Below are 27,379 nucleotides of genomic sequence, written 5' to 3'. Positions count from 1 at the left end.
AGTTGAGGAATGGGAATGAAGCAACAGGGGTGTCCATCCCCCTCCCTCCTGACTCCTGGCTGTCTTCCTTCATCCCGCTCCTTTTACAGCCATGAGCCTCCCAGACGCCTTTACCCTAAGAGGGAAGGACTGTGTGGCCCATTCCCCAGTGCTGACGGATCCAGGGCACATGCTATTGTCTAAATAGGAGGTGGATCTCCCTCCCTGCCTGGACCAAGGCCCAGCCTGGCCTGATGGGGTCCCAGGAGCTGGTGGGTAAAGTCTCCAGTCCCACCGTGCCTGCTGTTGATTCCACCTGCCCCCATGCCTTTGCTCACTCCAGAGCTCAGGACCAGGGGGTGCACAGACTGCCTGGTGCCCACCCCCATGGCAGGTGATGGGGATGCTGAGGTCTGTGAGTGGCACAGAATCCTGGGGGTGCCTGAATGCCCCCATGGCAAGCATCGATGCCAGGGGTGTCCAGATGCAACCTGTATAGATGCTTGTTTGCTCACCTCCCCTGGTCTTTGTGTGTCCTCTGGGTGAGTTGTTGCCTCCATGTTTCACGAGCATTCTGGGGGTGAGCTGTTGCCCTGACTTGTGTAGATGATGGGGACACCAGCTCCTTCCATGTCCATGCGGATGCTTGAAGCATACCCCTGCCCCATCACCCATCTACAGCTGGCCCTGTTGTCCATGGGAATATTGGGGATATTCCCCTATCCCTGTTGCCTAGGGGCAGGCTAAAGTGTGTCCACCTGCCCTCATGGTCCTTGGGGACAGTCACCTGCTCCAGTGGTGTGGAGACACTGAAGATGCCCAGCTGCCCTTGTGATCCATGTCGACATGGGGGTGGATAAGTGTCTGAGTGGTCCATGAGGATGCTGCAGGCCTCGATAGCATCACCCATGCCAGTGAGATGAGGTAGCGTTACCCGCTGCATCGCTGATGGCTCACGTAAGGCACGGTGGCCATTCACTCAGCCTCCAGCAATTCCTGGGCAGTGATTTCACTTTCCCATGCTCAGACACGTGGGCCGGGATGCGGGGGACCACATGGCCTCGATGGATGCCATCCCTTTGCTCATCCTGGCAGGGCTGGCAAGGGGGGGTCCAGGCAGCCTGGCAGGCAGTGGGAGAAGGGGGTGGCACTTCCTGGATCTCTGCTGTGTTTACAGTCTTTGTCCTGGGCCATCTTTCCATTAACCCCTTCCAGCAGGGAGGGCTAAGCACTGCCTGCCCATCCCCAGGGCTACTGCCAGCAGGGAACACTTCTTGCAGCAAAGCCTGCCCAGGGCTGCCAGGGGACACAGGGAAGATCACAGTACCCTGTCACTACTGGTCCTGTCTCTGCCAGGCACCTCTGGGCACACACATGAGCCCAGCAGCAGGGTGCACACATGCAGAGGAGGAGATGATGCCATTTTGGAAAGGCTGCCTGTGGCTCTGTGCTGCACTGGATGATCCATGGGCAGCGCAGGATGGGGACAGAAGCACTGTCTTCCCAGAAACACGGTGATGGGGTAGGGGGCAACCATGGCAGGTGCTGTGCAGCCCTTGGCACCCAGCCAGGGGTGAGTCAGAGCCCACCCAGATATAGCCATCAGGAGCTTTTTCTGGAAGTCCTGCTGTGCCTGGAATAGCTGTGGCACGCCAAGGCACTGCCCTTTGCTCACAGCGGCAGGGATAGAGGAAGGCCACACCCGGCCCTGCCACTCACTCCTGCTCTGACCCCCCAGATCCAGGCACACCCTGCTCCTGCACACACACCCCCCAGGAACCATCCACCCTGAGCACCCACTGGGCACCCATTCGCTCTGGGCATCCACTGGCTAGGGAGCCAAGGGCTCTAAATGTCTTCAGATGTCCTTCAGGCACAGTCTGGGAGCCATTCAAGAGCACCTGGCCCTGAGCTGTGTTCCAGCAGCAGAGGGGGGTGATGCTGGCAGGAGGAGTGTGGGGATGGCTGCCTGGCATACATGTCCCTTTGACACATGTATCCCAGCTCTGGACTGGAGTGCTGGGTGCTCCCAACCTTGTCCCTGCCTCGGGGGGCCTGGCCTGGGGGGTCCTGGCCCTGTGTTGTGCTGTAGTTGACATGGAGACCCTCCAGCTGTCCTTCTGCAGGGTGCCAGGCAGTGGGAGTGCTCGTTCCCGTTTGGTGGTGGGGAGAGGCAGGTGCTGGGGGCTAGAAGCATAAATCCAGAGCTGTCAGGAGCTCTCGGCACGACAGGTCACAGGGTCAGGGGCAACAGGACCACCAGTTTCCAGTCCTCAGAACACGGATGGCATCTCCAGCTAGCAGGGTGCCCACGCGGGTGACTCAGGAGCTGGGAATCCAGCTGGCACCCAGCACCTGGGCCCCATGCAGCACTCACAGGCTGCCACGTCCATCTCCCAAGGCCACACACCCATTGCTTGGAAGAAAGGATCCTGCTGTGAAATGATGCACGAGGACTGATTGAAACCCAAAACCCCACTGGCTGCATCCAGCCCATGAAGGGAACCCAGCCAAGGGAAGGAGGCAACCTAATCCATGCAAGGCCAAGGGGTCCTTATCCCTTGGGAGTGCCCCTGGGGCTAACAGGCAGCTTGGGTGCTGCCCTGCCACAGTGCCAAGTCTCAGAACGCCGTGCATTGCTGTCACTCAGAGACATTTGTCTCCAACATGGCACCAAGGGTTGCTGCCTTGTTTCCTGTGAGTCCCAGGCAGTGCCAAGGCAGGGAAGCAACAACGATGGCGAGCTGCAGCTTGTCTGTGACCCACTCCAAATGTACCTAGCCTTGGGGAAGTGAGTGCGCTTTCCTGTGTATCTGCATCCCACTGCAGACAGGCCAAGCCCCGTCTTGGGGTAGCCCTTGCTCTCCCAGTCTCCACTCCCTAGAAATGGGGCATACCCGGGAAGGATGGGTGACCATTGTTTTGTAGCCTATCCCTGCTCCTTGCTTCTCACCCCAACCCCACGCGGCTGTGTCCCTCTTCCACCCACCCTTGATTCAGCTCTACCCTAGTCCTATCAGGCACTGTGTTTGCCTGGTCTGGAGCAGGGTGCGGGCTGAGGGGTGCATGGTGTGGATTGCACGGTGTGGGGTGCAGGGTGAGAGTGCGATGTGCATGACGGGGGGCATAGTGTGGGAGGTGCGGGGTGCGGGGTGTGGATTGTGGGGTGCGGATTGCCGGGTGCAGAGTTCGGAGCGCAGGGTGCAGATTGCGGGATGCCGGGCTGGGTGCAGATGGCCGAGTGCGGATTGCCGGGTGCAGGGTGCGGATTGCCGGGTGCAGAGTTCGGAGTGCAGGGTGCGGATTGCCGGGTGCAGAGTTCGGAGTGCAGGGTGCGGATTGCCGGGTGCGGGCTGTGCGATCCTCCGTGCCGGCAGGGGGAGCCGGGCGGGCCGGCGCGGGGCGGTGGCGGCCATGCAGGTACCGGGCGAGTGGCGGGCTCGGGTCGGTGGCGCCCGGGACTGGGGTCCCCGGTGCGGCGGGGGTCCCGGCCCGGGGCGGGGTTTTGCCGGCGATGTGCGGTGACGGCTGTGCCCGCAGGTGGCGGCGCAGGGCTCGGAGGCGGCGGCGCAGGCGGCGGCGCAGGAACTGGTGAAGTTCGTGAACCGCAGTCCCTCGCCGTACCACGGTAAATAAACACCGCCCGGTCCCCTCCCCGGCCCTCTCCCCTTCCGCGCGGGCCCTGACGGCTCTTTCCCTCGCAGTGGTGGCGGAATGCCGCAGCCGGCTGCTGCAGGCCGGCTTCCAGGAGCTGAAGGAGACGGAGCACTGGGACGTGCGGCCGGCGCAGAAGGTGGGCCCGGCTGGGACGGGGCAGCGGGAGCCGCGGGTGGACGGGGCTCCTCATCGCTCACCTCTACCCCTCTGCCTCCAGTACTTCATCACCAGGAACTACTCCACCCTCATCGCCTTCGCCGTCGGCGGCCAGTTCCAGCCCGGCAATGGGTTCAGCCTGATAGGAGCCCACACCGACAGCCCCTGCCTCAGGGTAAGGTCACCCGGCTGTGTGCTGAGTTCTTCTCTGGGGTCCTCCAGTTTCAAGCCACAAGCAAAAACTATCCTGATTACCCCTGTGCCCTGCAGCATCATTGTCGGCTCCCTACACCTCCCAAATCTGTCACCCAGAGCAGCCCCTGCATTGCTCTGCCTGCTGCTGTCTCCTCTGTGTCCCCTGTCCTGCAAAGCCACTCACCGCACCCTGTGCTGGCAGCATCAGCGATGAGGCTCTGGGCACATGCTGCCCACTTCTCACCAGCTGCTCCATGGTGCCAGCAGTGACACCTCTGCTGTTGCCCAGGTGAAGCGTCGCTCTAAGCGGGGACAGGTGGGCATAGTGCAAGTTGGTGTGGAGACCTATGGAGGGGGCATCTGGAACACCTGGTTTGACCGTGACCTCACCGTGGCCGGGAGGGTGATCATAAAGGTGAGTCTGAATTTTGGCACACACGGTCGCATAGCTGTGTGTCTCTGGTACCGGATCGCTGACCCCCACACGCAGTGGGACCTGCTGCAACCTCTCAGCTCTGCAGGCCTGGCCGCAGAAGTCCTCCTTGTGTTTCAGGACCAAGCCACGGGGCGCCTGGAGCAGCGTTTGGTACGTGTGGAGCGGCCCATCCTCCGCATTCCTCACCTGGCCATCCATCTGCAGCGCAGCATCAATGAGGGCTTCGGGCCCAACACTGAGCACCACCTGTAAGGCCGGGCTCAGCCCCAACCCCTGGCCACCCCTCGGGAGGGCTGGGACCCAGCTAGAGCAAAGCCCCGCCTTAGCTCTCCCTTTGGCAGCCGCTCCTTGCAGTGGGGAGATCTGCAGTGGCTCTTAGCCCCATGGAGTCCTTCCAGGAGATGCTTCCAAGCATAGGATTTGGGAAAGGATACTGGGGTGTCCTGAGGTGGCACAATAGATTTGTACTTAAAATATGCATTCTTGCTCCATTTGGCATAGCAATCACTCCCTGGAGGAGCAAGGCAAACACCCCAGGAAGGGTTGGTGGTGTGTGACCCAAGCAGGTGAGGTGCGCAAAGCTCTGGGAGCTAATGTTGCTGACCCCCACAGGGTTCCCATTCTGGCCACTGCAGTACAGGAGGAGCTGGAAAAGGAGGTGCTTATGGAGTCTACACCTTGCAGTGCTGCAGCCCAGGTGAGCTGTATGCCAAGGATCAGCAGGGATGCTTGCAAGTACCTCATACTTGTCACCTTTGAGTCCTGAGGGACCTGCTACCAGGTTCCCCTTCTCCCTGTGTACTGCTGGTAGCCTTCCACTCTGCCTCACAGTTGTGTACACAGCACATCTGCTCATCCATCTCTCTCTTCTCACCCTTGCCTGCAGCCAGTGTGGAAGGGGTGCATCTCCTTGAGGAGGCAGGGCAGGGAGGGGGCTAGCACAAGGGCATAGGGCTGTCCTGGGTGAGGTGGGGACTTGAACATAGGACATGTTAGTAGGAGAGAGCACTGTGCCAACATAAGCAGGGTCAGGGACAGCTTTGTAAAGGGAAACTGGGAGTTTCTCCTGTCATCTACTGCCTGTCCTGCCCACAGCTCTGCTTTCTTCCCAGGCAGAGCGGCATAGCCCTGTTCTTCTTTCCCTGATCTGCCCCCAGCTGGGAGTGAAACCAGAGCAGATTGTGGAGCTGGAACTATGCCTGGCAGATACGCAGCCAGCGGTGAGTAAGGGCAGGAGCATCCCTCTGTCTGCATGCAGTCTATGGGCTGGCACTACACAGGTGCTACCTGGCACACATCCTCTGCCTGGCGTGTGCCAGGGCTGGGAGCTGAATGGAATGAGAGGGAGCTGCACTTGAGGGGCAGAGATAAGGCTACTGGAATGGAGATCCAGTGGCAGGTACTTTTTGGTGACCCAAAGCCTGTGCCCTACTCCTCTTGGCTCTCTGCAGACAGTGGGTGGTGCTTTCGATGAGTTCATCTTCTCCCCCCGTCTGGACAACCTGCACAGCTGCTACTGCGCCTTGCAGGTGAGAGGGGAAACAACCTGGAGGCTGTAGCATGACCCCCACCCAGCCCAGCTCAGCTTTGGGCTGGCCAAAGGCTCTGCAGGGAGTTGTGTTCTTGTGGAATGGGTCTAGATTGTTGGAGGACCTGGGGTTGGATGCCCCCTTTGCTGGGCATGTGGGGTTCCCAGCAGCTTCCAGGGGTGACTCCTGCTGTTGCTGGGCAATGTGTGTGGCCACAGCTCCCTTCCTCCGTGCTTTGGTCTCTCCTGGGGGATTTCCTGATGGCTCAGTCCTGAGATTCCCAGGATGGAGTGGCACTCAGGCTGGTGTCCATTCCCCCCTAACCCTGCAGGCTTTGATTGACTCATGTGCAGCACCCTCGTCTCTCTCCCAGGAGCCCAATGTGCGTCTCATCGCGCTCTATGACAATGAGGAGGTGAGCAAGGGGCACAGCTGTGGGGTGGCTGGCATCAGAAGGGACTCCTTGTTCTCTGCTCTTCCCAGCCATGCCTAGCAGGAGAGAGATCTCACACCCCAGTGGAGGAGGCAGGCATTTGCTTACACCCACATGGAGCATGGCCCAGGCAGGGGTGGGAAATACTGGTGTGGTAGGAAGCTGCTTTGCTGGCTTTAGGGGGCACCCTGTCACCCATCTGGCCCATGGTGCTGCAGGATTGTGCTGATGGTGATCCTTGGCAGGTAGGGTCAGAGAGTGCACAGGGCGCAGAGTCCTTGCTAACAGAGCTGGTGCTGCGCCGGATCTCGGCATCGCCACACAACCTGACAGCCTTCGAGGAGGCAGTGGCCAAGTCCTATATGATCAGTGCTGATATGGCCCACGCTGTGCACCCCAATTACGTGTGAGTAGTCTGAGCCATGGCACAGGTGAGAGCAGCCTGCCCTGCCACCTGTGGGACGTATCCCCATCACTCCCCAGGTAGTAGACACAGGACGGTCCTTGTTGCTGCAGGGAGGGAAGGCTATAGTGGGAAACTCTTGCTTCTCTTTTGCAGTGACAAGCATGAGGAGAATCATCGTCCAGCCTTCCACAAGGTGAGGGCAGCCCTCTGCTTTGGTCTAGGATGGTTGCTGTCTGTCTGTCCTGCAGCACTGTGGATTGCCCAGCTGCCCTCAGGGTACAACTCGGGTATTCAAATGGGAAACCTTTATCCTGCAATGGGATTTGACCATGCCACACGTCTGATGTTAATCACTTGGGATCCCAGTCTTGTCTGTGGAGCTTCTCCCTGCTCTGAGCTGGGGCTGTCCCCATGGAAACAGTGTCCCCATCCCACTGGGCACACCCAGGAAAGGGAGAATGGACTGATATGTTGGGGTGGAATGGCATTGCCTGGGCATGGGTGTTTCCTATTCCTGGGTCCCATCATGGGCCCGCGGTGCCTTCTTTTGTGCAGGGCCCTGTCATCAAAGTGAACAGCAACCAGCGCTACGCCTCTACAGCTGTCACTGAAGCTGTAATCCGGGACATTGCCGCCCGCGTGGGTGTCCCCCTGCAGGTGAGCAGGGCTGGGTGAGCTCTCCTTGAACATCAGGAATTTGGGCTGCAGCCCTGCCCCTGGGTTCATCAGAGGGGCCCTGTGCCAAAGCTCCACCCCTGTTACTATGTCTGACCCCACTGGGGTCTTGGTGCTGCGTGTTGCTCTGGGGCTCCAGCTCCAGGACTGCCTCAGGGAGCAGGCTGGTGAACAGGATGGGAGCCTGGCCTGAGCATGTCCTATCTCTGGAGCATTTTTTGAACCCTGGCATGGGTTGGTGCTGCTTCCCTGTCCCATGTCACTTCCCTTAAGGGCTGAGGGCCCTTGTGGGAGGCCATGGGGCAGCACGTAGAGCTGCTGAGGTCTTGCCCCCATGCAGGAGTTCATGGTGCGCAACGACACACCCTGTGGCACCACCATCGGCCCCATTCTGGCCTCCCGCTTGGGGCTGCGTGTGCTGGACATTGGCTGCCCGCAGCTGGCCATGCATTCCATCCGGGAGATGTGCTGCACCTCGGGAGTGCTTCAGAGTATCACCCTCTTCAAGGTGAGCCCTGTGTCCCCCAGCCTGTGCTAAAGCCTGCTCCCTGCTGCTCTACATCTCCCACATCCCCGTGTCCCCATCCGATCCCTGCTTTGGGGCTGAGCCCAGCCATCCCACAGAACTCCCCAACTCTCTAGAGCAGCTCAGGTACTGGCTGCTTCCGGAGGTGCCCCCTCTCATCCCAGCCTTCCCCAGTGACTGCCATCCCTAAGTAGTTCCTATGGCAACCGGTGCTAGCCTTGAGTCAGCGATGGGTTACTATGGTGACATGGTTCTGCTTTCTGCTAGTAGCTGCCTACTATGACGCTGTGACAGGGAGCTGCTGCCTGCCCCCACTGCCTGTCACCCCACCCCACCCCACACCGCCTTGCTCAGTCCACCCCGACAGCCTCTCTTCTTCCAGGGCTTCTTCGAGCTCCTACCGACGGTCAGCAGCAGCCTGGTGGTCGACTGAACATGGCAGAGAGGGAATAGCAGTGGGTTTAGTCCTGAGGCCATTAAAGCATTTCTGTCTCTCCAGCAAGTGGTCCATGACTGTGGCTGGGGCTGACGTTCGTGGCTCCCCCTGGGGACTCCCATGGCTCCCACCTGTGCTCTCCCCTGGAACTGTGAGCAAGACCTGTTCACTCATCTACAGTGCCTTGTTGAGAGGTGCTGGGGGTCCCAGCTAAGGGGCAGAACAGGGCTCGGCTCCTGCCTGGGGAGAGCTGGCAGGAGGCTGCCGGCTGTGGCAGCGCTGGGGCCGTCCCTTTCATTAGGGATGAGCCTGCCGTGTGCGCTGGGATCTGCCGGCACCACACCTGGAGCTGCTCGCCGGGGCCGGGGGCTGCCCTCTCCCCGCGGCCGGTCCCCGGGCGGTGCCGCCGGGCGGGGCACGAGGGTGCGGCTCGACTTTCGCCGCTCATTGGGCGGCTCTCAGGGGCGTGTCCCACGCGGGACCCAATGCGGCCGCAGGGCTGGGAAGGGGCGGGCGCTGATTGGCGGGGGCGCTGCTGGTGCTCTGGCACACCCCCGGGGGGCGCGGCTCGCCCCCGGAGACGCTGCGATTGGCTGGGCGCTCCACCGCCTCCCCCCGGAGCGAGGTGTGATTGGCTCCGCTGGACAGCGGGGGGCGCGGCCGCGGCCTTGAGGGCAGCCGCGCGGGTCTGTGATTGGCTGAGGCGCGGAGGGGCGCGGCTCCGGCGGCAGCGCGCGGTGCGCCATTGGCGGGGCGGCGGCGGCGGGCGGGGCGCGCGGCGCGGCGGGGCGCGGGGTGGCGGCGGGGGGGGGGGCGCGGCGGGCGGGTGCGCCATGGTGCGGCCGTGTGCGGAGCAGGGGGCGGCGGCTCCTCCGGGCGCTCCTCTGCCTCCTCCTCCTGGCCGGCCGCGGGCAGCTGCGTGACGGCGCCGCCGCCGCCACCGCCGCACACGGTGAGACCGCGACCCCGGGCAGGGCGGCTTTGCCCCGGGCTGCGCGAGGGCCGGAAGGAGATTCCCGGGGAGTGGCGGGGCACGGGACTCCGAGGCCGATGCGGTCCCCGCCGCCGTAGGGTGTTGTCACGGCGTGCAGCGGCGAGTCCGGTCCCTGGCGGATAGCGGGACAGGGCGGCCCGCGACCGGCACCGCGGGTGCGCCATTGGCACCGGGGGCGCCCCTCTCCCGGGGCCGGCGGGTGTGCTAATCCCGGGGTACCCCGCCGGCTGTAGAGTTGCCACCCTGCTGGGCCCGAGAGACAGCAGCTACGGGACGGGAGCAGAACGGTGCTTGCTCATGCCCGGGGCAAAGCCGGTGCCTGGGGCTGCCGCAGGGTGGGAAGCCCCGGCCAGCGGCCCTAAGCGTGGCTTCCTCCGAGACCATGCCGCCCTTTAGGTGCCCTCCGCCTGTAAGTGCGGCCCGCCCGGGCCGGTGCACCCGCTCTTCTCCTGGTCGGTCCTTGCGGTCCGTGCTTGGGGCTCTCGGGAACCCGAGCGTCGCTGTCGATAGCAGGGCTGCACAGCCCCACGGCACGGCACGGCCCCGGCTCCGCTGACTCACTCTCGGGCGCCCGAGGCTGCTGCGCCCCTCGTCCTGCAGCGGCCCGGGAGTGCCGGGATGGATCCGGCTGCACCGCGGGGACCCGCTGCCCCCGGGAGCGAGTGAGGAATGGTGCCGGGACGGCTGCGGCCGAGCACCGGCCCGGCCGGGGGAGCCTCCCCTGTGCTGGGGCCACCGCCCCTCCCGGCGGAGCGGGGCGTCTCGGCGGGAGAGCGCTGCGCCGTTTCAGCACCGCGGACAGCGCCGGCCCTGCCGCCCCGGCCCGGTCCCCCGCTGCCGCCGAACCTGGGTCTCCGGGTCTCTCTCCCCCGGCAGCGGGATCCTGTGCCCCGTACCTGCGTGGCCTCCGCCCCGGGGGACGCTGGCCCCTGGGTGTTGGGGTTTCGAGGACCCTCATCCCCACTAGCCCCCTTCCCCCGCGGCGGGCTTGACGGGCCCCTCCCTCCCCTCCCCCCGGTTGTTTTCTCGTTCCTTCCTTGCCATCCGGGGCTGAGTCATCGCCTGCTGCCGTCTCGCTGCTGACGGTCTTGGACCGAAACGGGGGGGGAGAGGAAAGGGGAAGCCACCCCCTGCCCAAGTGCTGCCCGCCGGAGGGGTTGGAGAGGTACACGCCCCACAGCCCCAACACCGCTACATCCATGCTTTGGGGTCCGCCTCGCGGGGAGAGTGGATTCCGGTGTCACTGGGTTGCATCCCTTCCTCGTAGTACCACATGTAGGAGGGCAGCAGATGTGGTTTTGCGGGTCTCTGCTGCCTCAGTCTTACCTAACTGCCAGCACCCCAAAAAAACTCCAGGCCTTCCCCACGGTCCAGAGCCAAGGGTGTACTTTCTATCCAGCCCCCATCTTGTCTCTGAGGGGCAGAAAAGACTGGCACCGAGCCTCTGGGCTACAAAGCTGTGTCCCCTCCCACCATCACCACATTGCATCCCTGTGCTGCTTTTCCGGAGCGTAGGGATCCCCCAAGCAGCTGGTGTTGAGCAAATTCCATTGGAGTCTTCCTTGGATGCTGTGCTGACTGGCCTGTCTGTCTGTCTGTCCCAGGCTGCCTGTTTGACCGAAGGCTGTGCTCCCCGCAGGAGGTGTGTGTGCAGGGTAAGTGGCCAGCAGGAGTGCAGGGATCCCCTCTCCTTTGCCACGTGTGTGTGAAGGCTACAGGGGTGCCTTGCAGGGGAACCTAGGGTGCAGTGCAGGGGGGCAGGGCAGGAGAAAGGTGGGGCTGTGTCTGGAGATCCTCACATCGGGATGTTTGTTCATCCAGTCCCGCTGTCTCCCTTCTCTTGCAGATGGGCTGTTTGGGCAGTGCCAGGTGGGCTCCGTGCAGGACAGACCCTACTTCCAGGTCACATCTCCTGTGCTCCAGCGTCTGCAGGATGTCTTGCGGCATCTCATGGCACAAGGTGAACGGGGGAGCGTGGGGGAAGTGGCTGCAGCCCTGTAGGGAGGGGGGTCAGGTAGAATTGCCTAGTGGCTCTAGAGCTGTCTAAGGTCCTGATGAGCCAGGGGCCAGGGTGGGCTGAGGAGGAATGGGGTCAAACCCGGGCCATGGGACACAGGGTCAGAATATCAGGATGGCATCCCATGCCCTCACACCATGGTTCCCAGGCTGCCCCATGTCTCACAGTCTCCCCCCATGGCAGGGCTCTCGTGGCAGGATGGCATCACCCAGTATGTGATCTCTCAGGAGATGGAGCGCATCCCCCGCCTCCGCCTGCCACCCTCACTGGAGCCGGTCGCTAGGGACAGGTAGGACAGCGCCAGCAGAGCTCAGTGGAGCCAGCTAGGGCTTTGTCCACCAAATGGGGTTTAGGGGATGGACCTCCCCCTTTACCCAGGTGAGTTACCCCAGCACTGTTTGCCTCAAGGTTCCTGCCTCTCCGCAGCGAGCCCCGGCGAGCCCCACTAGCCCCAGACCCTGGCCTTCCAGCAGCTCCGCATTTGGAGCAGCCCACACCACTGCTGCTTTCCCCTCTGGTGCAGCGCTACCTGGAGCACGTCCTGCTGCCTTCCCCACCCCAGCTGGGCTATGAAGAGGCTCTTCTCAATCCCTACTCCTACCACAAGGTAAGCTGGGGGGTGAGAGCCTCCATCTGGGTAGAAAAGTAGAGATTGGCAGGGAGTTGCTGCACTCCCAGCACCTTTCTGCTGGTGCTCGGGTAACCCCTGCCTTCACCATGGGGTGACAGGGGACCTATGGGGTTTGACATGTGTTTTGGTTGCAGTTCGGCTATCAGGATGGTGCTCACCAGCATCCCGGCACCTCAGCCAGGCAGAGCTCTGAGACCTCCTCACTGCTGGGCCGGGTCCCTGCCCAGACCCTTTTTGGGGCTGGCCCTGTGCCCTCCTATGGTGGGCAGCCAGGAGTGGATGGGGGGCATCTTTTCCAGGACTTGGGCATGCTTTCCCTGCCCAGAGAGAAGGCTGGCCGCCCGGACCCTGCCAGCACCAGGCTTCAGCACAGCTTGCGGCTCCCCAGTGACTACAGAAACATGGAGGAGAGGGAGCAGCAAGCACCCCTGGCTGCCCAGCCACCCTCTGCACAGACGGGTACCTTGTTCTCCAGCCAGGCACCAACCCTTTTCCCTATCCTGTACCCACAGCCACGAGTTCCTCATGGCTCAGACTTTCCCTCCTCTTTGGGTTTATGCCCATGGGCAAAATATACCTGCAACCTCACCTGCTCCATCTGCTTCATTCCTGGCCCCTAGTCTCCATGCGGATGCAGAGCATCCAACCTGATGCTATGTCCTCTTGCAGATGCTGCCTTGAAGAGACTGGCTTCTCTCCTGGCCAGCTATGGCCTGGGGCTGCCAGAACTGAGTCCCCAGCAGATAAGCAGCCTATCCACCCTCCTCCAGCTGCTCCAGAGCTCTGGTGAGCTGTGTGCAGGGATGGGACAGGCAGGGACTGGCAGCAGCAGGTGCTAGCATGCCCTGTTTCAGGGTAGGGAGTGTTGCCTTTTGGGGTGGGTGCTGCAGGACCTCTGTCTCTCTCCTTTCCAGGTGTTACTGGCCCTGAAGTGCCCACAGCAAAACAGGTGGGTTTGCAGCAGGGTGATCCTGGAGGAGGTTCCATGCCACACGTGGGATGAGGGGGAGGAGACATTTCCCCAAGGCTCTCCTCAGAGATTCCAGCTTCTCCCTTTTCCTTCCTTCAGGTGATGGAGGGGAACATGCAGCATGGAGAGGAGCCAGTGCCCCCTTCCTCCACAGTGCCACCCCTCAAAATCCCAGCCAGCAGCTCTCCAGGGGATGGAACAAAGGGCAGGGCAGCATCTTCACCGGCTCCCTGGGCTGAGCCACAGCAGGGACACAGTGGGGATGCTCTCAGCCCTGGAAAGCACATTGTGGTGGAGAAGAAGAGCTACACAGAGATGAAGGACAGTGGGGCACAGCAGGGCATGCGGCCACTAGATGAATATGGCTACATCATCACAGACCAGAAGTGAGAGCTGGGGGTCAGACAAGGGGGTCTGCATGTGTGAAGGGTCTATATCTCCCCACCAACAGCTGTCACAGCTTCACATGCTTGACCAAACCTGTTGGGTCTGTGGTAGGGTCGGGTTTCTGTGGGGTCAACTCCCCTTGATCCATTTTCTACCCACAGCCTTGCTACACCCCAAAGCCTTCCTTTCCCAGCCCCCACCAAGGCCAGAGCTCAGTGTTGCAGGATGGCAGGCTGGAAGTGTGTGTGTGCACAAGTGTCTCTGTGCACATTTGTGTGCAAGGGAGGGTCAGCTCACCCTCAGCACCACACATTGCCACACTCTTACCTCCTGCCTTCCCTGACACCTACTCTTGCTGTGTGCTTGGGACTCCCTGAGCTGCCTGTCCCTGTTCTCTGACTATGGGGTGCACGGGGCTGTCCCCTCACCCCTGCCACCCCCTCCTCACCCTGACACTGTCCCCACAGGCCCCTGGGGCTGGCTGCTGGTGTGCAGCTGCTGGAGCTCCTAGCCAAGCACCTCCACCTCTCCACCACCAGCTTCATCAACATCAGGTGAGGGGACTGGTACCATGGGGTGCTGCTGCCTCAGCCCTGGCCATGCTCAGCACTCTCAGGCAGGGGGACAGGAGGGACTGGGATGTGGTGGGGGTGGGTAGGGGGTCTGCATTTCCAGGTCTCACACTGTGTCCCCCTCTCCCTGGCAGCGTTGTGGGTCCTGCGCTTACCTTCCGCATCCGACAGAACCCCCAGAACTTTTCACTGGCAGATGTGGCCAGACAGACTGGTGAGTTGGGCAGTGTCCCTCTGATCTTGTTCCTCTCTTCCCCTCCCAGTTGTGGGTGCCCCTTCCCAGGGACCAGGAAGAGAGGACTCCTACCATACATCCCTCCACCTTGGGCTGAACTGGGGAGTGAAGTGGGCAGCTGTCAAAGCTGTCCTTTGGCTCTGTTTCTGGAGGGTCTCTTGTGTGGAGGGGAAGCATGCCTCTGACCATTTCCTCCCACAGAGCAAGTGAAGGGAGAGCTGGAGCATGAGCTGGGCCTGAAGATTGTGCAAACCGGAGTGGGAGAGGTAGGAGTGAGCAAGAGTTCCGTCCCTTGGGGCTGGGGTGGGCAGGGACAGGGGAGTGGGGATGCTGCCACTGGGTACAAGCCAGGAGCCCCCAGCCCTGGGGTGCAAGGGCCTTTGTGAGTGAGCTGTCCCTGCAGGTCTGTGGGGCAGCTGAAGAGTAGAGGAGACTGGGCAGTGTTTGGGATGCTGTGTTTGAGATAGACTCCAGTCCTGTGTTGGAGGACTCCTGTTGGAGACTGTTCCAGTCCTGTCTGTCCATCATCCCCCTCCACTGCCTGGCAGCGCAATCCTGCCCAGGGCTCTCAGCTCTTTGGAAAACAAAAGCTCCACAGTGTTTGAAGGTGGCTTGAGAGGGACTCCCAGAGGCTTTTCTTCCCCCCAAGACTGGGGGGCTGCAGGCTGTATCCCTCAAGGCTTATCCTCACCCTTGCTTCCCTCCAGCCTGCACACCCATCTCAGCTGTGGCCTGGGCACTCAAGCAGTGGGATGTTCCCAGAGCACCCCACAAACTATAGCTAGGCAGGCAAAATGCCATCGTGTCCCCAGAGAATGGCAAAGCAGCTGGAGGCAGGCATGGAACAGGAACCATCTGTTCAGAGAGTGGTTACCCCTCCCTGTGCTCCTCTGGGGAGCCACAGGAAAAGTCTCCTGGGGCAGGGAGCAGGGGTTGGAGACAGGGACTAAGCCTGGCTCTCATATTTGCAGCCTGAGGAGGAAAAATGGTGTAGCACATCCCCAGCCCAGTGTCCCCATTTCTCACTTCTTGTGATATGGCTGTAGTTGTGAGCAGGGAAGGAAGAAGGAAGGAAGGGGGAGCTTTGGAGGAGGCCATGAAGAAGGGGTGGCCTGGCCACTGAGGCATCCTGTCTCTATCAGCAATATGCAGAATGTGTCTATGGCAATGCCTTTTGATAAGGCAGGTGGCCAGAATTGGGAGAGATGTCAGAGATGACAGAAATGGAGCTCAGAGGAAGCTGAAGCAGCTTTGCAAGCCCCCTGACCTTCCCAGTTCTAACCAACTTGTGCTTTTCCTTCATTCCCTCCTGGCTCTGGGACTGGTGCAAGATTTGAGGAAGAGGATGAAGGGAGGCAGGCCTTGAGGGAGAGATCCCTTCTGTGCCCCCTGGCTCTGCTGACACCTCCAGGAGCTGCAGGGCTGCTCCTGCTTGGGTGCCCTGGGGAGCTGGGAGGTGCAGGACTTGGTGGGTGCCCTGGCTGCAGGACTGGCCGGACCTTGATGGCAGTCAGGTGCTGGGGGGCAGGTGGCAGCAGGGACACCTAGGCTGGGGACATCCCCAGGCAATGATGATGATGATGTAGTTGATGATGGTGCAGTGTTCCCTCGGTAACCTCATCAGGCTGATAGCCAATGGGAGGCTGTGGCAATGAGGTAATGCAGGGCTCTGGCAGCTCATTGGGCACAGGATGTTTGAATTGGTGATGCCTCAGCATCCCTGTGCTGCCCTAGCTGGACCTAAGCAGTCATGGCATTAACAGGAAGGTCTTGTCCAGCAAGGCCTGAGCAACATCCTGTTCCAGCATGGGACTGGCATAGATTGGGGTGTCTCCCACAATCACAGGGAAGGAGCCCTAGAGACACTACCTGCAAGGTGGCAGGGGCTGCTCTGTGACCTAACTGAGGAGGCCAACAGGGAGGACTTGTCCCCTGACTGCTACAGCTGGGATGGTACCAGCAGTGCTGGCATATTCCCCACCCTGCCTCCCTCACTGTTCTGCTGTGGAGCAGTGGCTGCAGGGGAGAGCCAACCTCAGTTGGGAAACTCTTCTGGAGGTAGTGCACCCAGTGCTGCAGTTGCTTATCCTACACCATTAACTCCTTGGGTTCCTCAGAGCTGCCTTGTTGATCTCCAGCTGGGCAGAAGGAGGTCATGGAACCCAAGTTCTAAGGGGCTACTGCCTGCCTTGTAGAAGGGCAGTCCAGGCTGGGTCTGTCCTCAGGCAGCAGCCCTGAGTGCTGGAAGAGGGGAAATAGGAAGTTACTGCTACCTGGGCTTGGCCAAGCTATTCCAGCTCCAGGGACACCACTGTAGCAGTGCCCTATGTGACACGTAGGTGGGTGCACTCTGCCTCACCCCAGTGACACCAGCCCTGCCCCAGCTGACGGTGCTGGGAGAATCAGCACCCTCAGGAAAGGGAAGAAAGAGCCCTTGCTCTGTTTTGACCCCCCCAGCAACCCCAAATGTGCCACAGAATAAGGTCTCTGCTCCCCTCGGCCCCATGCTAACTAACACTTACCTGGTTCGGTCCCCAGCGAAATGAAGCTGCTGCCTACTCACGCCCATCCCGCTTTGGGGATGGCTTCCACTCGGTGCTGCTGACCTTCATCGCACTGGCCTGCCTGGCTGTGGTTGCCATCGCGGTGTCTGCGGCCTTCTGCCTCCGGCGCCATGCCAAGCAGCGGGAGAAGGAGCGCCTGGCTGCCCTGGGGCCGGAGGGTGCGGCCGACACCACCTTCGAGTACCAGGTAGGGCCCTGCGGGACGTGGGACCCCGCAGGATGCGTCGCTGCCGCGCGTCAGCGTGGCTCGGAGTGCGTGGAGCTGCCCTGTGGCAGCGTTGTGGCCAAGGGACAGGGCTCTTGCCGGGCTTCCCCAGGAGCTGTGCCGCCAGCACATGGCTGCCAAGTCTCTCTTTGGCCGCACTGAGGCACCGGCGGCACCGGCAGAGACTTCGAGGGTCAGCAGTGTCTCGTCCCAGTTCAGCGATGCTCCACAGCCCAGCCCCAGCTCCCACAGCAGCACACCCTCCTGGTGCGAGGAGCCTGTCCAGTCCAACATGGACATCTCCACCGGACACATGATCCTGGTGAGCCAGCCTGGAGGGGTGCCAGCCCCCTCCCCAGCCCTGCATCTGCCCCTCTGCTGCTGGGCTGATTCCCACCCCTCTGCCCCAGGCCTATATGGAGGACCACCTCCGTAACAGGGACCGGCTGGCCAAGGAGTGGCAGGCGCTCTGTGCCTACCAAGCTGAGCCCAGCATCTGCTCCATTGCCCAGAGTGAAGCCAACCTGAAGAAGAACCGCAACCCCGACTATGTGCCCTGTGAGCATCCCAGCCACCTGCCCCAAGGATCAGTCCCAGGGACCAGCTGTCCTGCTAGAGCAGGGTGTGGGGCATGGGAACACTCAGGGCTGTGTCTGGTTGCAGCATTAGTGTGCCTGCAGCTCCTCTAGCCACTCACCAAACCTGGCCTGTTCCCCCAGATGATCACGTACGAATCAAGCTGAAAGCCGAGAGCAACCCATCCCGCAGTGACTTCATCAATGCCAGTCCAATCGTGAGTGATCACTGGGGCCTGCTGCCCTGCCACCCTGCTCCTTGATGTGCCCAGCCCAGGTGAGGTTTTCACTCTGGGATAGAGCTGGACTGAAGTTACATCCCTGAGGTCTACAGATGTGAGCTTTGTGCCTGCCCCATTGCTCAAACAATTGTTAAATCTCATTTTCCTCCTGGCTGGGGCACCTGAATCTCCCTTCCCAACATTCCTATAACTCCTGGAGTATCTCCCTACTCTTTCAAATGTCACCAGCCCCTGGCTGAAGAGCATGAAATCTGATACCCCCTTTCCTGCTCCAGATTGAACATGACCCACGGATGCCAGCGTACATTGCCACACAGGGGCCGCTGTCCCACACCATTGCTGACTTCTGGCAGGTGAGTGTCACACAGCTGTGCCAGCCCATTGGGGTCCTTTTGTGTGCAGCCCCAAAATGGGTCACAGGGGCTTGACTGCTCTCCCACCTGGGCTGTCCCCCAGCAGTGAAACCCCCCTTGCCTTACCCACAGATGGTGTGGGAACATGGCTGCACCGTCATTGTCATGCTGAGCCCCCTGGCCGAGGACAGTGTCAAGCAGTGTGACCGCTACTGGCCAGATGAAGGCTCCTCTCTTTACCACATTTATGAGGCAAGTGTGGCAGGTAGCCTGGGGCATGGAGCATCCTCCAGCCCCTGTTCCCCTGAGCACAGCTCCCTTGCTCGGCACTGATGCCCACTGTCTGCCTCACTTGAGCAGGTGAACCTGGTATCAGAGCACATCTGGTGCGAGGATTTCCTGGTGCGTAGCTTCTACCTGAAAAACGTGCAGTCGCAGGAGACCCGCACCCTGACGCAGTTCCACTTCCTCAGCTGGCCGGCCGAGGGCATCCCCACCACCACCCGGCCCCTCCTTGACTTCCGCAGGTGAGCGCCCACCTGGCACTGTGCCAGCCCTTGGGGAGCCAGCAGTGATCCCAAAGCAGGCCACTGATGGGCAAGGACATTGCTGTCACGATGATGAGGGTCAGAGCCGTGGCATGGACCAGGTGCAGGGACTAGGAGCTGCCATGGATGGGAAGGAGCAAAAAAGACAGGTTTTGCCAACTTGGGATGAGGCTCAATGGAGTTTGGTGGCCAAGAAACCTCTGGCTAAGATTGCCAGGGCTCTCCAGCCTTCACAGTGAGGGTGGGAAAGTGCTCTTCCCCAGAGCTGGCATGGAGGGCAGCATTGACTGGCACCTTCCTCAGCCATGGGTGCAAGAAAAAATCCCCAGAGCCAGCCTTAAACCAGCTGTAACCCATTGCTCCCAATGCCCTACAGCCAGTGGTGGATCCCCAGCTAGCCCAGGGCAAGAGCTGCAGGACTGGGACTGCTCCCAGGAGACTTGCCTGCCCAGGTCTTTAGGTCCCTGGGTGGTGGTGGGCTCTTGCCAGGCACAGGCTGCTCACTGTCCCTAGGTTGTGTGGGGCAAGGGACCCAGCCTAGGGCAGCAGGGGGTTTTCTGAGCATGTCGCCCTCCTCTCAGTCCCGCTCACGCTCTCTCTCTCTCTCTGTCTGTCTCTCTCTCGCAGCTGCCGGCGTCATTTTTGTGATTTGCAGCTAGTAATCTGGCTCCAGTTGCATAGTCACAAAAGTGATCGTTGGCAGCCGTGCCTGCTGCATGGAGCATGCCAGGAGCCCCACCGGCGCCTGGCCCCCAGCTTCACACCCCACCGGACCAGAGCCTCTCCCTGGGGGTCCTGCCACTGCTCCCCTCCCCAGGCTGGGCACCTGAGGAACTGAACTCCTCTCCCTGCCCCGGCCACTTTCCACTCGTGGTCCCCATCCCATGTCCAGCACCATTGTGGAGGCAGGAGGAGCCATGAGCGGGACCCCCAGGGCCACATCATGGTGTGCCGCTGCCCTGCCTCACTGAGCACAGCAAGGGACACCTAGCACAGCCTTGACCCTGGCACAGCAGGGCACTGATCTGTTCCCTCTTATCCTTGCAGGAAGGTGAACAAGTGCTACCGGGGTCGCTCCTGCCCCATTATCGTGCACTGCAGGTACTGCAGGGGATGGAGGGGCATTTGGGCTTCAGGGTGACTGAAGGCTGGGTACCTGCTGCCCAGGACCAATCCCAGTGGAACCAGCTCCCCTGGACCAAGCCTCTGTGTTTTGCAGTGACGGTGCAGGCAGGACTGGGACATACATCCTTGTCGACATGGTCCTGAACCGCATGGCCAAAGGTAGGTGCAGGGAAGCACCATTTCTGCCCTGTCCAAGAGCTTGGCTTGTAAACTCCTCTCCTAGCACCCCTCTCTCCCTCTGCCCCAGGGGTGAAGGAGATAGACATAGCTGCTACGCTGGAGCACATCCGAGATCAGCGGCCTGGTATGGTGCAGACCAAGGTACGCCCCAAACTGGGGATCCTCTCCCTCCCCATAAGCATGCATAGCCCCTGGGGCTGGGCTGGCAGGGACCCTCACTCTGCTCCTGCTGTGCTCCTGCAGGACCAGTTTGAGTTTGCACTGACGGCTGTGGCTGAGGAAGTGAATGCCATCCTGAAGGCACTGCCGCAGTGATGGTGAGGAGCCCTCTCTCCCCCCTCTTGTCTGCCCCCTGCCCTGCGCTTCGCACTCTCCTCACCGGCCTCTGGGGCTGCTCTCCCTGTAAAATGGTGTCTGTGCTTCTGGCTCTGTTCCCCCTGCCCCCAGGCGCCCCTTCCCATCTCCCCAAGGACACTGCCCTCAGGCCCTCTGTGTGCAGGAACCCCATCACACCCACTGTCACCTCAGAGGGGACAGGGCTTGTGGCCCCTAAGCCCTGTGGTGGGGGACACCAGGTGGTGCTGCTGGGAGCTGGCAGGGGGACTCCCCAACCTGTCAGCTCTTTTGTGTTAGCCCTTTTCCTGTACCCATGTGGGGGGCAGAAGTGGAGGCAGGGGTCCCCTCCACAGTTGGGGGGAGTATGGGGTGCAGGGGGGCCTGGCCCAGCCCCACTCCAGGTCCTATTTGTGTGCTCCCTGCCTAGTCACTCAAGCAGAAGAAAAATTTCTAGAGAACTATAATTTTGTATCTTGATGTGAATAAAGTTCTTGTGTCACGTTCGTGCAGCTGCAGCCAGGCTTGGCCTCTGACTGTGTGTATTGGGATGGCACAGGGAGGAAATGTCACGTTTGTCCATCTCTATCCCTGCACTCGGCAACGGCCAGACAAGTACAGCTCACCGCAGGCAAAGATGAGAACCCTGCATCCCCAGCCCAGAAAAACCCCACAGGCATAAGCTACTGCAAACAGGTTTATTGACAGCTGTTAGCAGAAGGTGGTCAGAGAGGGGGGGCTAGAGCGAGGAGGAGGGCAGAGCCCAGCCCTGCTGGCCGAGCCCAGCCATGCTGCCCCTCGCTGCGTACAGCCAGCACCCCCCCAGCAGCCTAATCTACAGCAACCCCCCATCCCCACCCTCTCCACCACGCTGTGGTGCCCAGGGCCTCTCCCCACAGCCCCAGGTATTGCTCGGCCACAAGCCCTGTCATGCCCCCCCTCACCGCATCCCATGGAGCCAGAGGGTGCTGGGGGAAGGGAGTGGCAGGGGGTGGCCGTGCAGGGAGAAAGCGGAGTCCTGGTTGGGAGAGCCTCCGTGGGCGAGTGGGCGTGCGCGGTCCCCGGGCGCAGCAGCCTCAGAACACACCTGGGGAGACAAGCGGAGGGGGGTACACAACAGCACCTGTGAAATCCTTCTCGGCCAAGGGCTGGGGAGAGGCAGGGATGGAGGGAGGAAGGACTCAGGCAGAAGAGGAAGATAGCCAAGGCAGAACTACAGGCACCGGAGAGGGCAGAAACACTTGTGAACATCACAGAGGGTCACTGCTGCTGCTGTGGGAAGCAAGGAGGGACAGTGCCCTGGAGGGTGTGCAAGGCATACAAAAGGGAGTGACCAGGCAGAGTCTGCAAGGAGACAGGAGGAGGGAGTACAGGCAGGAACAGCATCCAGAGGGAAGAGACAAGACACAAGGCACCAAGCAGAGGCTATGTGCGCAGCCCTCCTCGCAAGGAGGGGAGCTCAACTCAGCACTCCCCGCAGCCTGGGCAGGGGCAGGCCGCAGCCAGGGAGGCACCTGCTGGAGACCCTGCCAGCCTGCAGGGCTGGCAGGGAGAAAGGGGCAGGCACAGCCAGAGCACGCCTGCCCATGGGCCCCCCATGCTTCCAGAAGCCAGGTCAGGGAGCTGCCTCTCTTCCTGGGACTCCATCAAGGAGGCTCCTCTTCAAGCCACTACCTCCAAATCTAAAAGCCTCCAACACTGGATGCCACTAGCCATCCACTCACCTGAGCAAGGAGGAAGGGCAGAAGAGATCCCCTCCCTTGCTAGGGGAGGCAGGAGCTGAGTTCCAAGCAGTGGGACTCCACACCTGCTTTCCTCTCCCTGCCCCACGCTCAGAGCAGGGGACAGTGCCACAGCTTCACTTTGGGGACAGGTTCGTGCCCCACTGTAGTAGAACTGCTGGCCCCCTGTGGCTCCTGCTCCAGCCTCCCCTGGGCACCACGGGATCTGTGGGTGGAGGAGGGGCTGCTGTGGCTGCCCCCCAGTGCCGACAGGGAGCCGGGGCTGTGCCCACCTGCTTGGTGGTGCCCCGCAGCTTCCATCTCAGAGAGACTGTAGGCCATGGCCAGCTGCAAGTCCTCATCCTCATCCTCGCTATCCGTGTAGAGGCAGACAGGTGAGGAGCTCGAGGTGTGGTGTGGGGCCGGTGCTGGCGGTGAGGGGGGCCGTGGTCTGGGGAAGGCTTGCTGCTCCCGCCGGCTCAGCTCCAGCCCCAGCGCCATGTCATCAGGAACACCTGCAGGAACAGGAGCAAGGGCTGGAGGAATCGCCCACTCCAGTTCCCCAAAGCTGGTGTGGGGCCCTGGCACCTCCAACCCACCCCACCAATACTTCAGAGCAGAGCTCCAAACCGGAGCCAATCAAGGCTCAGTCCAAAACAAAACCTGGATGCAGCACCTCCCAGCCACCCCTAAGGGAAAGGGCACTGATCTCAACAACTCAGTCTGCAGTGCCACTTCTCACCATCGATGTGGATCGACTTCAGCTCCCCATCCTCCTCCACTTCCACCCGCTCCCGCCCGTTCTCAATAATCCTGCAGACAGACAGACAAAACAGATGGACAGTCAAGGGCCACGCAGCCAGTGCACCTCAGCAGGAACTTGCAGGATTGTGGGCCTGCGGCTAGAGGGAAGTCTGTGGGAGCAAGGTGGGTTGGCACTGCCCTCACCTCTTGGTGGTGATACGCCTGCCGTTAACAAAGGTAGTGGAGGTGGAAACAGAGCGGAAGCCCATGCCTGCATCTGCACCAGAGCTGAAGGATGAGGCGAAGAAATCTAGAGAAGGGAGCAACAAGGTTGGTGCTAGGGTGGGTGGCAAGAGGAGGGACTCTCTTGCTGTGAGGAATGGCAGTGTCTCCTACCTGAGGATCCTGGGAAGGGAGAAAAGAAGTGGCCTCCCCCATGGTGCCGAGGGCCAGGGCCTCGCAGCTCAGAGAAGGGCAGCATGTCGTCTGAAAGGCAGGCCCCTCCCATCAGCATTACCCCATCAGCTTGTGAACCAGAAGCAGGGCACTGATGTGGGGACCCTCTGCCAGGGCCAGCCATGAACTCTATCTCCAAGCTCAGCAGCTGCCCCACAGACAGTGAGATGCCCACGAGCCAGCCTCCCCTGCCCCACACGCACCAAAGAATTCAGCAAAGGGGTCTCGTCCACCAAAGAACTCCCGGAAGACATCGTGAGCGCTGCGGAAGGTGAAGGTGAATTCAGGGGCCCCAGCACTGGCCCTGGAGCCCCCTGGTCCTGCTGGAAGGAAGACAGTCTTAAATAGAGCTCTGGGTGACCTCTGCCCTGCAGGGTGGGGAGCCCTGGTGGCACTGACCCACACCGTGTCTTCAGACAGGGATGTATCCAGAGCTGTTCTAACCCCCATGGCCCTACTCACCTGCTCCCATGAGTCCATCCTTGCCATAGCGGTCGTAGACATCGCGCTTCTGCTCTGGAAGAAGAAAGGGGGCTGCAGGGAAGCTGGCTGCCAGGCAGGGACAGGAGCACTGACACTTCTCCCAACTAAGGGAGGTGCAGAACAGCAGGGAGCAAGAGGAGGCAGTTGGCACAAGCCCCTGCTACCCCAGCACTGCACCCAAACCCAAGTAACACCACTGGGCAAGAATGCAAAAGCTTCAGCCCCACTGGGGAAATCCCATTGTGGATGCCAAAAGCTCAGCATCTTTCCCAAGGGCTTTTTTGGGAGACGTGTGAGGAAGTAACCACACCCCACAAGCTATGTGCTAAAGCCATAGGGATCCACTGCCTCCTGGGGACAGCCAGGGATTCAACCTGGGTGAGCCCAGAAGCAGGACATCCCAGTGGGAACAGTCCCAAGGGCAGACACACACACACACACAGAGACATCACTGTGGCCTCTTACTGTCCGACAGCACTTCGTATGCCTCGGCGATCTCCTTGAACCTCTGCTCAGCGTACTCCTTGTTGTCTGGGTTTTTATCCGGGTGCCATTTCAGCGCAGCCTTCCTGTACCTGCAGAGAGGGGCAGTGATGGGCACGCAGCAGTCCTTGGGGCTCTGGGGCCAGGAACCCACATCTGAGCCTGCACCTCCCAGCCTGTGGGCAGGGGCACCCCAAGCCTGCTTCACCCAGCACCCTACAGCCTCAGGCACCGAACAGGAGCTTCCTGGACTAGTTCTGCCTCCTGAGAAGAGTATGAGTTTTCATATATAAATAAATACATATATACACACATATATACACACATATATAAACATATTTCTGCACACACACACCAATACACACAGACTAAATCAACAAAACAGAAATGACCCCAGAACTGCAGCACAACCACAGTAGTGCAACGTGTGTCCACCTCAGCTGCCCTTATTGATGGCTCTGGACAATGCTCACAGGTTTGTTCTGGAGCCTTCATGGGCTCCACTCTGAGTGTACACGGACCAGGGGTTGCTAGGAGCCCTCTGGGGCCAGGAGAGCACCAGCAGCCATCTCCTCCCCACTGCAGCTAGGTTAACCCATACTTTCCAGCTTCTCCCACTCACTCTTGGGAAGCCCCCCATGGGGACCTCTGCCACCTGTTGACAAGCCAGCAATCCACTGGCACTCCCCTCTGGCGATGCCTCACCCCAGTGAGAGCAGCAGCATCTCAGCAAGGCACCAGGCAGGAGTTGCAGAGATTCAGGAAGCTCTATCAGCTCCCCAGTAGTACCTGGGGCACAGCACCAACCTGCACAAAGGGCCCACATCCCTAAAAGGGGACATGCTGCTCTTCACCCTGTGACCTCGTCCCCTGACTTTGATGCTAGCAGAGTCCCTGTGCCCCAACCATCTGCCATCCCTGCACCCTCTGGCAGAGAGAGAGAGGGGACCACTGACACTTGCCCTCCAGCCTTCCAGCCGACAGCAGGGAGAAAGGCACCAAACCCCACCAAAAGATGCCTTTGTATGGCAGCCCAACCCCGCTCTGGCATCCATACAAAGGAAACAAAGGCTGAATTGTCACCTCTGGAGCTGGGCCCTGTCCACACTGCCCCAAAGGGAGCCCCCGACTCGCTGGCACCAGGAGGGGGTGGCTTGGGGAACTGTGCCCCACGGGCAGGGGCACGCTGCCATACACTTACGCCTTCTTGATGTCCTCAGCGGTGGCATTGCGGCTCACCCCCAGCGCTTCGTAGTAGTCGACCATGACGTGAGCTGTCCCACGGGGTCGCTGCAGGGGGAGAAGGCAAAGTCAGGGGTCCACAGGCACAGCCTGGTAGTGTTGGGCGTGAGACAGCAAGGGTACGCTGCTTACCCTCTCCAGCCCCCCGGCCACCCCACTGCCTCCCGAGAGTAACTCGGTGCCACGCCATACCCAGCTCCCCAGCCCCCTGCCCGCACCTGGGAGCACCTACAGCCCCAGTCGGTGGGACCCTGTGCTGCTGACACGCCGCCGTCCCGCCGGCGTCACCCCAACTTGCCCGGGCAGGGGGAAGGGGCCCCGATGCCGGCGCCGCTCCCGGCCCGCTTGCCCCGGGGGCTCGGCCGCGGGCCGGGGGGGCAGCGGGAGGGCGCAGCCCGCTAAGGTGCTTAGCGGCTGGAGCGGATTAAGGGCTCAGCGGTAACCCTCCCCGGGCACGCCGGGACACTTCCATCGCCCGGCCCGCTCCGGGTGGGGGACAGGAGCAGAACGCGGCCGTCGCAGCCCCCCGCGACCCCCCGGGGTACCGTCCCGCCCCCGGTACTCGCCCCCGGCCCGTGAGTCCCAGCTGACGGGAGGGCGGTGCTGCCGCTGGCACCGGCACCAGTACGGCGGCACTGGCACCGCCCCCCGGCCCGGCCGTAAACACGGCGCTCCCGGGGCCACCCGCTGCTGCTGGAAGTTTCCGTACCCCGCCCCGCCGCCACCGGCGGGCGGCCCTGGGCCGCGGCCAGCGGATCTGGGGCACCGGGAGGGGCGGTGGCGGCGGCACGGCGAGGGACAGCGCTGGCCCCGCTGCCCCCGTGCGCCACGGGCCGCCGCTCCCCGATGGTCCCCCGCGCCCCGCTCCCCCCGTCCCGCTCCGGAGCCCACCTGAGCGCCGCCGCCGAGCCCTCCCCGCCCGCCCGGGCCGCCCGCGGCCGGTGTCGCGCGTCCCCCGCGCCCGGGCCACCGCGGGCCTGGAGGCGGCGCCGCTGCGTGACGGGCGGCGGCCGCAGCCAACCGCGGCCCCTGGCGTCACGGGCTCGCCGTTCGCCGGGTGACGTAATGGGAGGCGCGTTGTGCCGCGAGCGCGGCCGCTCCGCCGATCGGGCCCGCCTCAGCCCGGTGTCCGTCCCCGCGCCTGCTCTTCCGCTCCCGGGGCCGCGCCTGGGCCCCGGACAGCGCCGGCGAGGTGCCGATGCGGCGGCACCGAGCTGTCCCGCTGGTGGCGCTGCTGACTGCGCACCGCACCGGGGCACGGCCGCAGCCCCCGGCGCCGTGTGCCGCTGGCGTCCCGCCGAGTCAGCTGCCCGGCCGGTCCCGCCGGGAAGGAGGAGCCGGCCGGGGGGGACAGCTGAGGTGACTCAGCGCTTTGTCGGGGCGGGGGACGTGACGGGGCGCAGCTTGCCCGACAGGCGGGCACGGGTCCCTGCCTGGCGCCGGTGCGGCACCGGCAGCCGGGAGCGCCAGGGTGCCCAGGCCCCCGGAGAAGCGGGACCGTGCATTAGGAGCTGCGTTGTTGACTTTTCTCGTTCATGGCCCCTGCAGCCTCAGCTGCTGCAGAGGGACTGTGCTCACCCATTCTCAGGGTCTTGGGCGGTCTCGCTCACCTGCACCTCTGAGTGTGTCCTCGCCACGGAGATCTGTGATTCCCTCTTGCGGCCTAGATGGGAGAAGGAGGGAGCTTGATCTCTCTGCAGGGTCAGAGCTTTTTGGATCCACTGCCACACCTACACACAGCAGGAATCTTCCTCAATTCCCATAAATTCCTAGCTGGGAAGGCTGGCAGAATCAGGAGACCCGAACCTGAGACAGGCCATTCCCAGCACTCCTCCGGGACAAGTTTCAGGACAGATATCCCCGAGAAGAGCCTTCCCCAGCCATGAGTCGT

General features: G+C 61.8%; 3 protein-coding genes across 8 annotated transcripts; 2 read left to right on the top strand and 1 right to left on the bottom strand.

The window, feature by feature from the left end:
- The first annotated feature begins 3,340 nt into the window (after positions 1-3,340).
- Positions 3,341-8,490, top strand: DNPEP (aspartyl aminopeptidase). Its single transcript, XM_014249197.2, has 15 exons — positions 3,341-3,399; positions 3,520-3,607; positions 3,684-3,772; positions 3,854-3,967; positions 4,277-4,402; positions 4,541-4,671; positions 5,036-5,120; positions 5,536-5,643; positions 5,875-5,952; positions 6,284-6,367; positions 6,631-6,791; positions 6,945-6,984; positions 7,347-7,448; positions 7,807-7,974; positions 8,375-8,490. Exons 1-15 carry the CDS (start codon positions 3,394-3,396, stop codon positions 8,423-8,425), a joined length of 1,431 nt encoding a protein of 476 aa, XP_014104672.2. The 5' UTR covers positions 3,341-3,393; the 3' UTR covers positions 8,426-8,490.
- Positions 8,491-9,258: 768 nt separating this feature from the next.
- On the top strand, positions 9,259-20,818 carry PTPRN (protein tyrosine phosphatase receptor type N). 2 transcript variants are annotated; one of them, XM_014249195.2, is made up of 23 exons: positions 9,259-9,380; positions 11,027-11,077; positions 11,269-11,382; positions 11,623-11,728; positions 11,848-12,046; positions 12,205-12,529; positions 12,740-12,856; positions 12,985-13,019; positions 13,140-13,426; positions 13,895-13,981; positions 14,134-14,213; positions 14,436-14,500; positions 16,773-16,985; positions 17,116-17,325; positions 17,414-17,561; positions 17,723-17,796; positions 18,096-18,173; positions 18,306-18,425; positions 18,534-18,700; positions 19,769-19,822; positions 19,941-20,005; positions 20,094-20,167; positions 20,270-20,817. In XM_014249195.2, the coding sequence occupies exons 3-23, from the start codon at positions 11,373-11,375 to the stop codon at positions 20,339-20,341; spliced, it is 2,586 nt and encodes an 861-aa protein (XP_014104670.1). In that variant the 5' UTR covers positions 9,259-9,380; positions 11,027-11,077; positions 11,269-11,372; the 3' UTR covers positions 20,342-20,817. The 2 variants fall into 2 exon arrangements, with proteins under 2 accessions (XP_014104670.1, XP_014104669.1); XM_014249194.2 differs by lacking the exon at positions 9,259-9,380 and having other exon boundaries at positions 11,057-11,077; positions 11,866-12,046; positions 20,270-20,818.
- A 225-nt stretch (positions 20,819-21,043) lies between these two features.
- On the bottom strand, positions 21,044-26,464 carry DNAJB2 (DnaJ heat shock protein family (Hsp40) member B2). Of its 5 annotated transcripts, none has more exons than XM_088059166.1 (10): positions 26,380-26,464; positions 25,448-25,536; positions 24,229-24,338; positions 23,743-23,796; positions 23,484-23,603; positions 23,221-23,310; positions 23,029-23,134; positions 22,823-22,893; positions 22,084-22,595; positions 21,044-21,446 (listed from the first exon to the last, which is right to left on the bottom strand). In XM_088059166.1, exons 2-9 carry the CDS (start codon positions 25,510-25,512, stop codon positions 22,192-22,194), a joined length of 1,020 nt encoding a protein of 339 aa, XP_087915292.1. In that variant the 5' UTR covers positions 25,513-25,536; positions 26,380-26,464; the 3' UTR covers positions 21,044-21,446; positions 22,084-22,191. The 5 variants fall into 5 exon arrangements, with proteins under 5 accessions (XP_087915292.1, XP_087915296.1, XP_087915295.1 ...); XM_088059170.1 differs by having other exon boundaries at positions 22,374-22,595; XM_088059169.1 differs by having other exon boundaries at positions 23,484-23,600.
- Positions 26,465-27,379: the final 915 nt, after the last annotated feature.

This window comes from Pseudopodoces humilis, chromosome 8, assembly GCF_049639895.1.
Source record: "Pseudopodoces humilis isolate 2021_Gansu_Grassland_sample_001 chromosome 8, ASM4963989v1, whole genome shotgun sequence".
NCBI lineage: Eukaryota > Metazoa > Chordata > Aves > Passeriformes > Paridae > Pseudopodoces > Pseudopodoces humilis.
This window is presented reverse-complemented; position numbering and strand designations above follow the sequence as displayed.

Excerpts from the sequence above, each read along its gene's own strand:
- DNPEP (XM_014249197.2), top strand. Across the intron at positions 5,121-5,535 it reads CTTGCAGTGCTGCAGCCCAG|GCAGAGCGGCATAGCCCTGT; the intron begins GTGAGCTGTATG and ends CTTTCTTCCCAG. Across the intron at positions 7,975-8,374 it reads AGAGTATCACCCTCTTCAAG|GGCTTCTTCGAGCTCCTACC; the intron begins GTGAGCCCTGTG and ends CTCTTCTTCCAG.
- PTPRN (XM_014249195.2), top strand. Across the intron at positions 18,701-19,768 it reads CCCCTCCTTGACTTCCGCAG|GAAGGTGAACAAGTGCTACC; the intron begins GTGAGCGCCCAC and ends TTATCCTTGCAG. Across the intron at positions 20,006-20,093 it reads CCTGAACCGCATGGCCAAAG|GGGTGAAGGAGATAGACATA; the intron begins GTAGGTGCAGGG and ends CCTCTGCCCCAG.
- DNAJB2 (XM_088059166.1), bottom strand. The coding sequence starts at position 25,512 with ATGGTCGACTACTACGAAGCGCTGGGGGTGAGCCGCAATGCCACCGCT. Across the intron at positions 24,339-25,447 it reads GCTGAGGACATCAAGAAGGC|GTACAGGAAGGCTGCGCTGA; the intron begins GTAAGTGTATGG and ends CCCTCTCTGCAG. Across the intron at positions 23,604-23,742 it reads GGATGGACTCATGGGAGCAG|CAGGACCAGGGGGCTCCAGG; the intron begins GTGAGTAGGGCC and ends TCTTCCTTCCAG.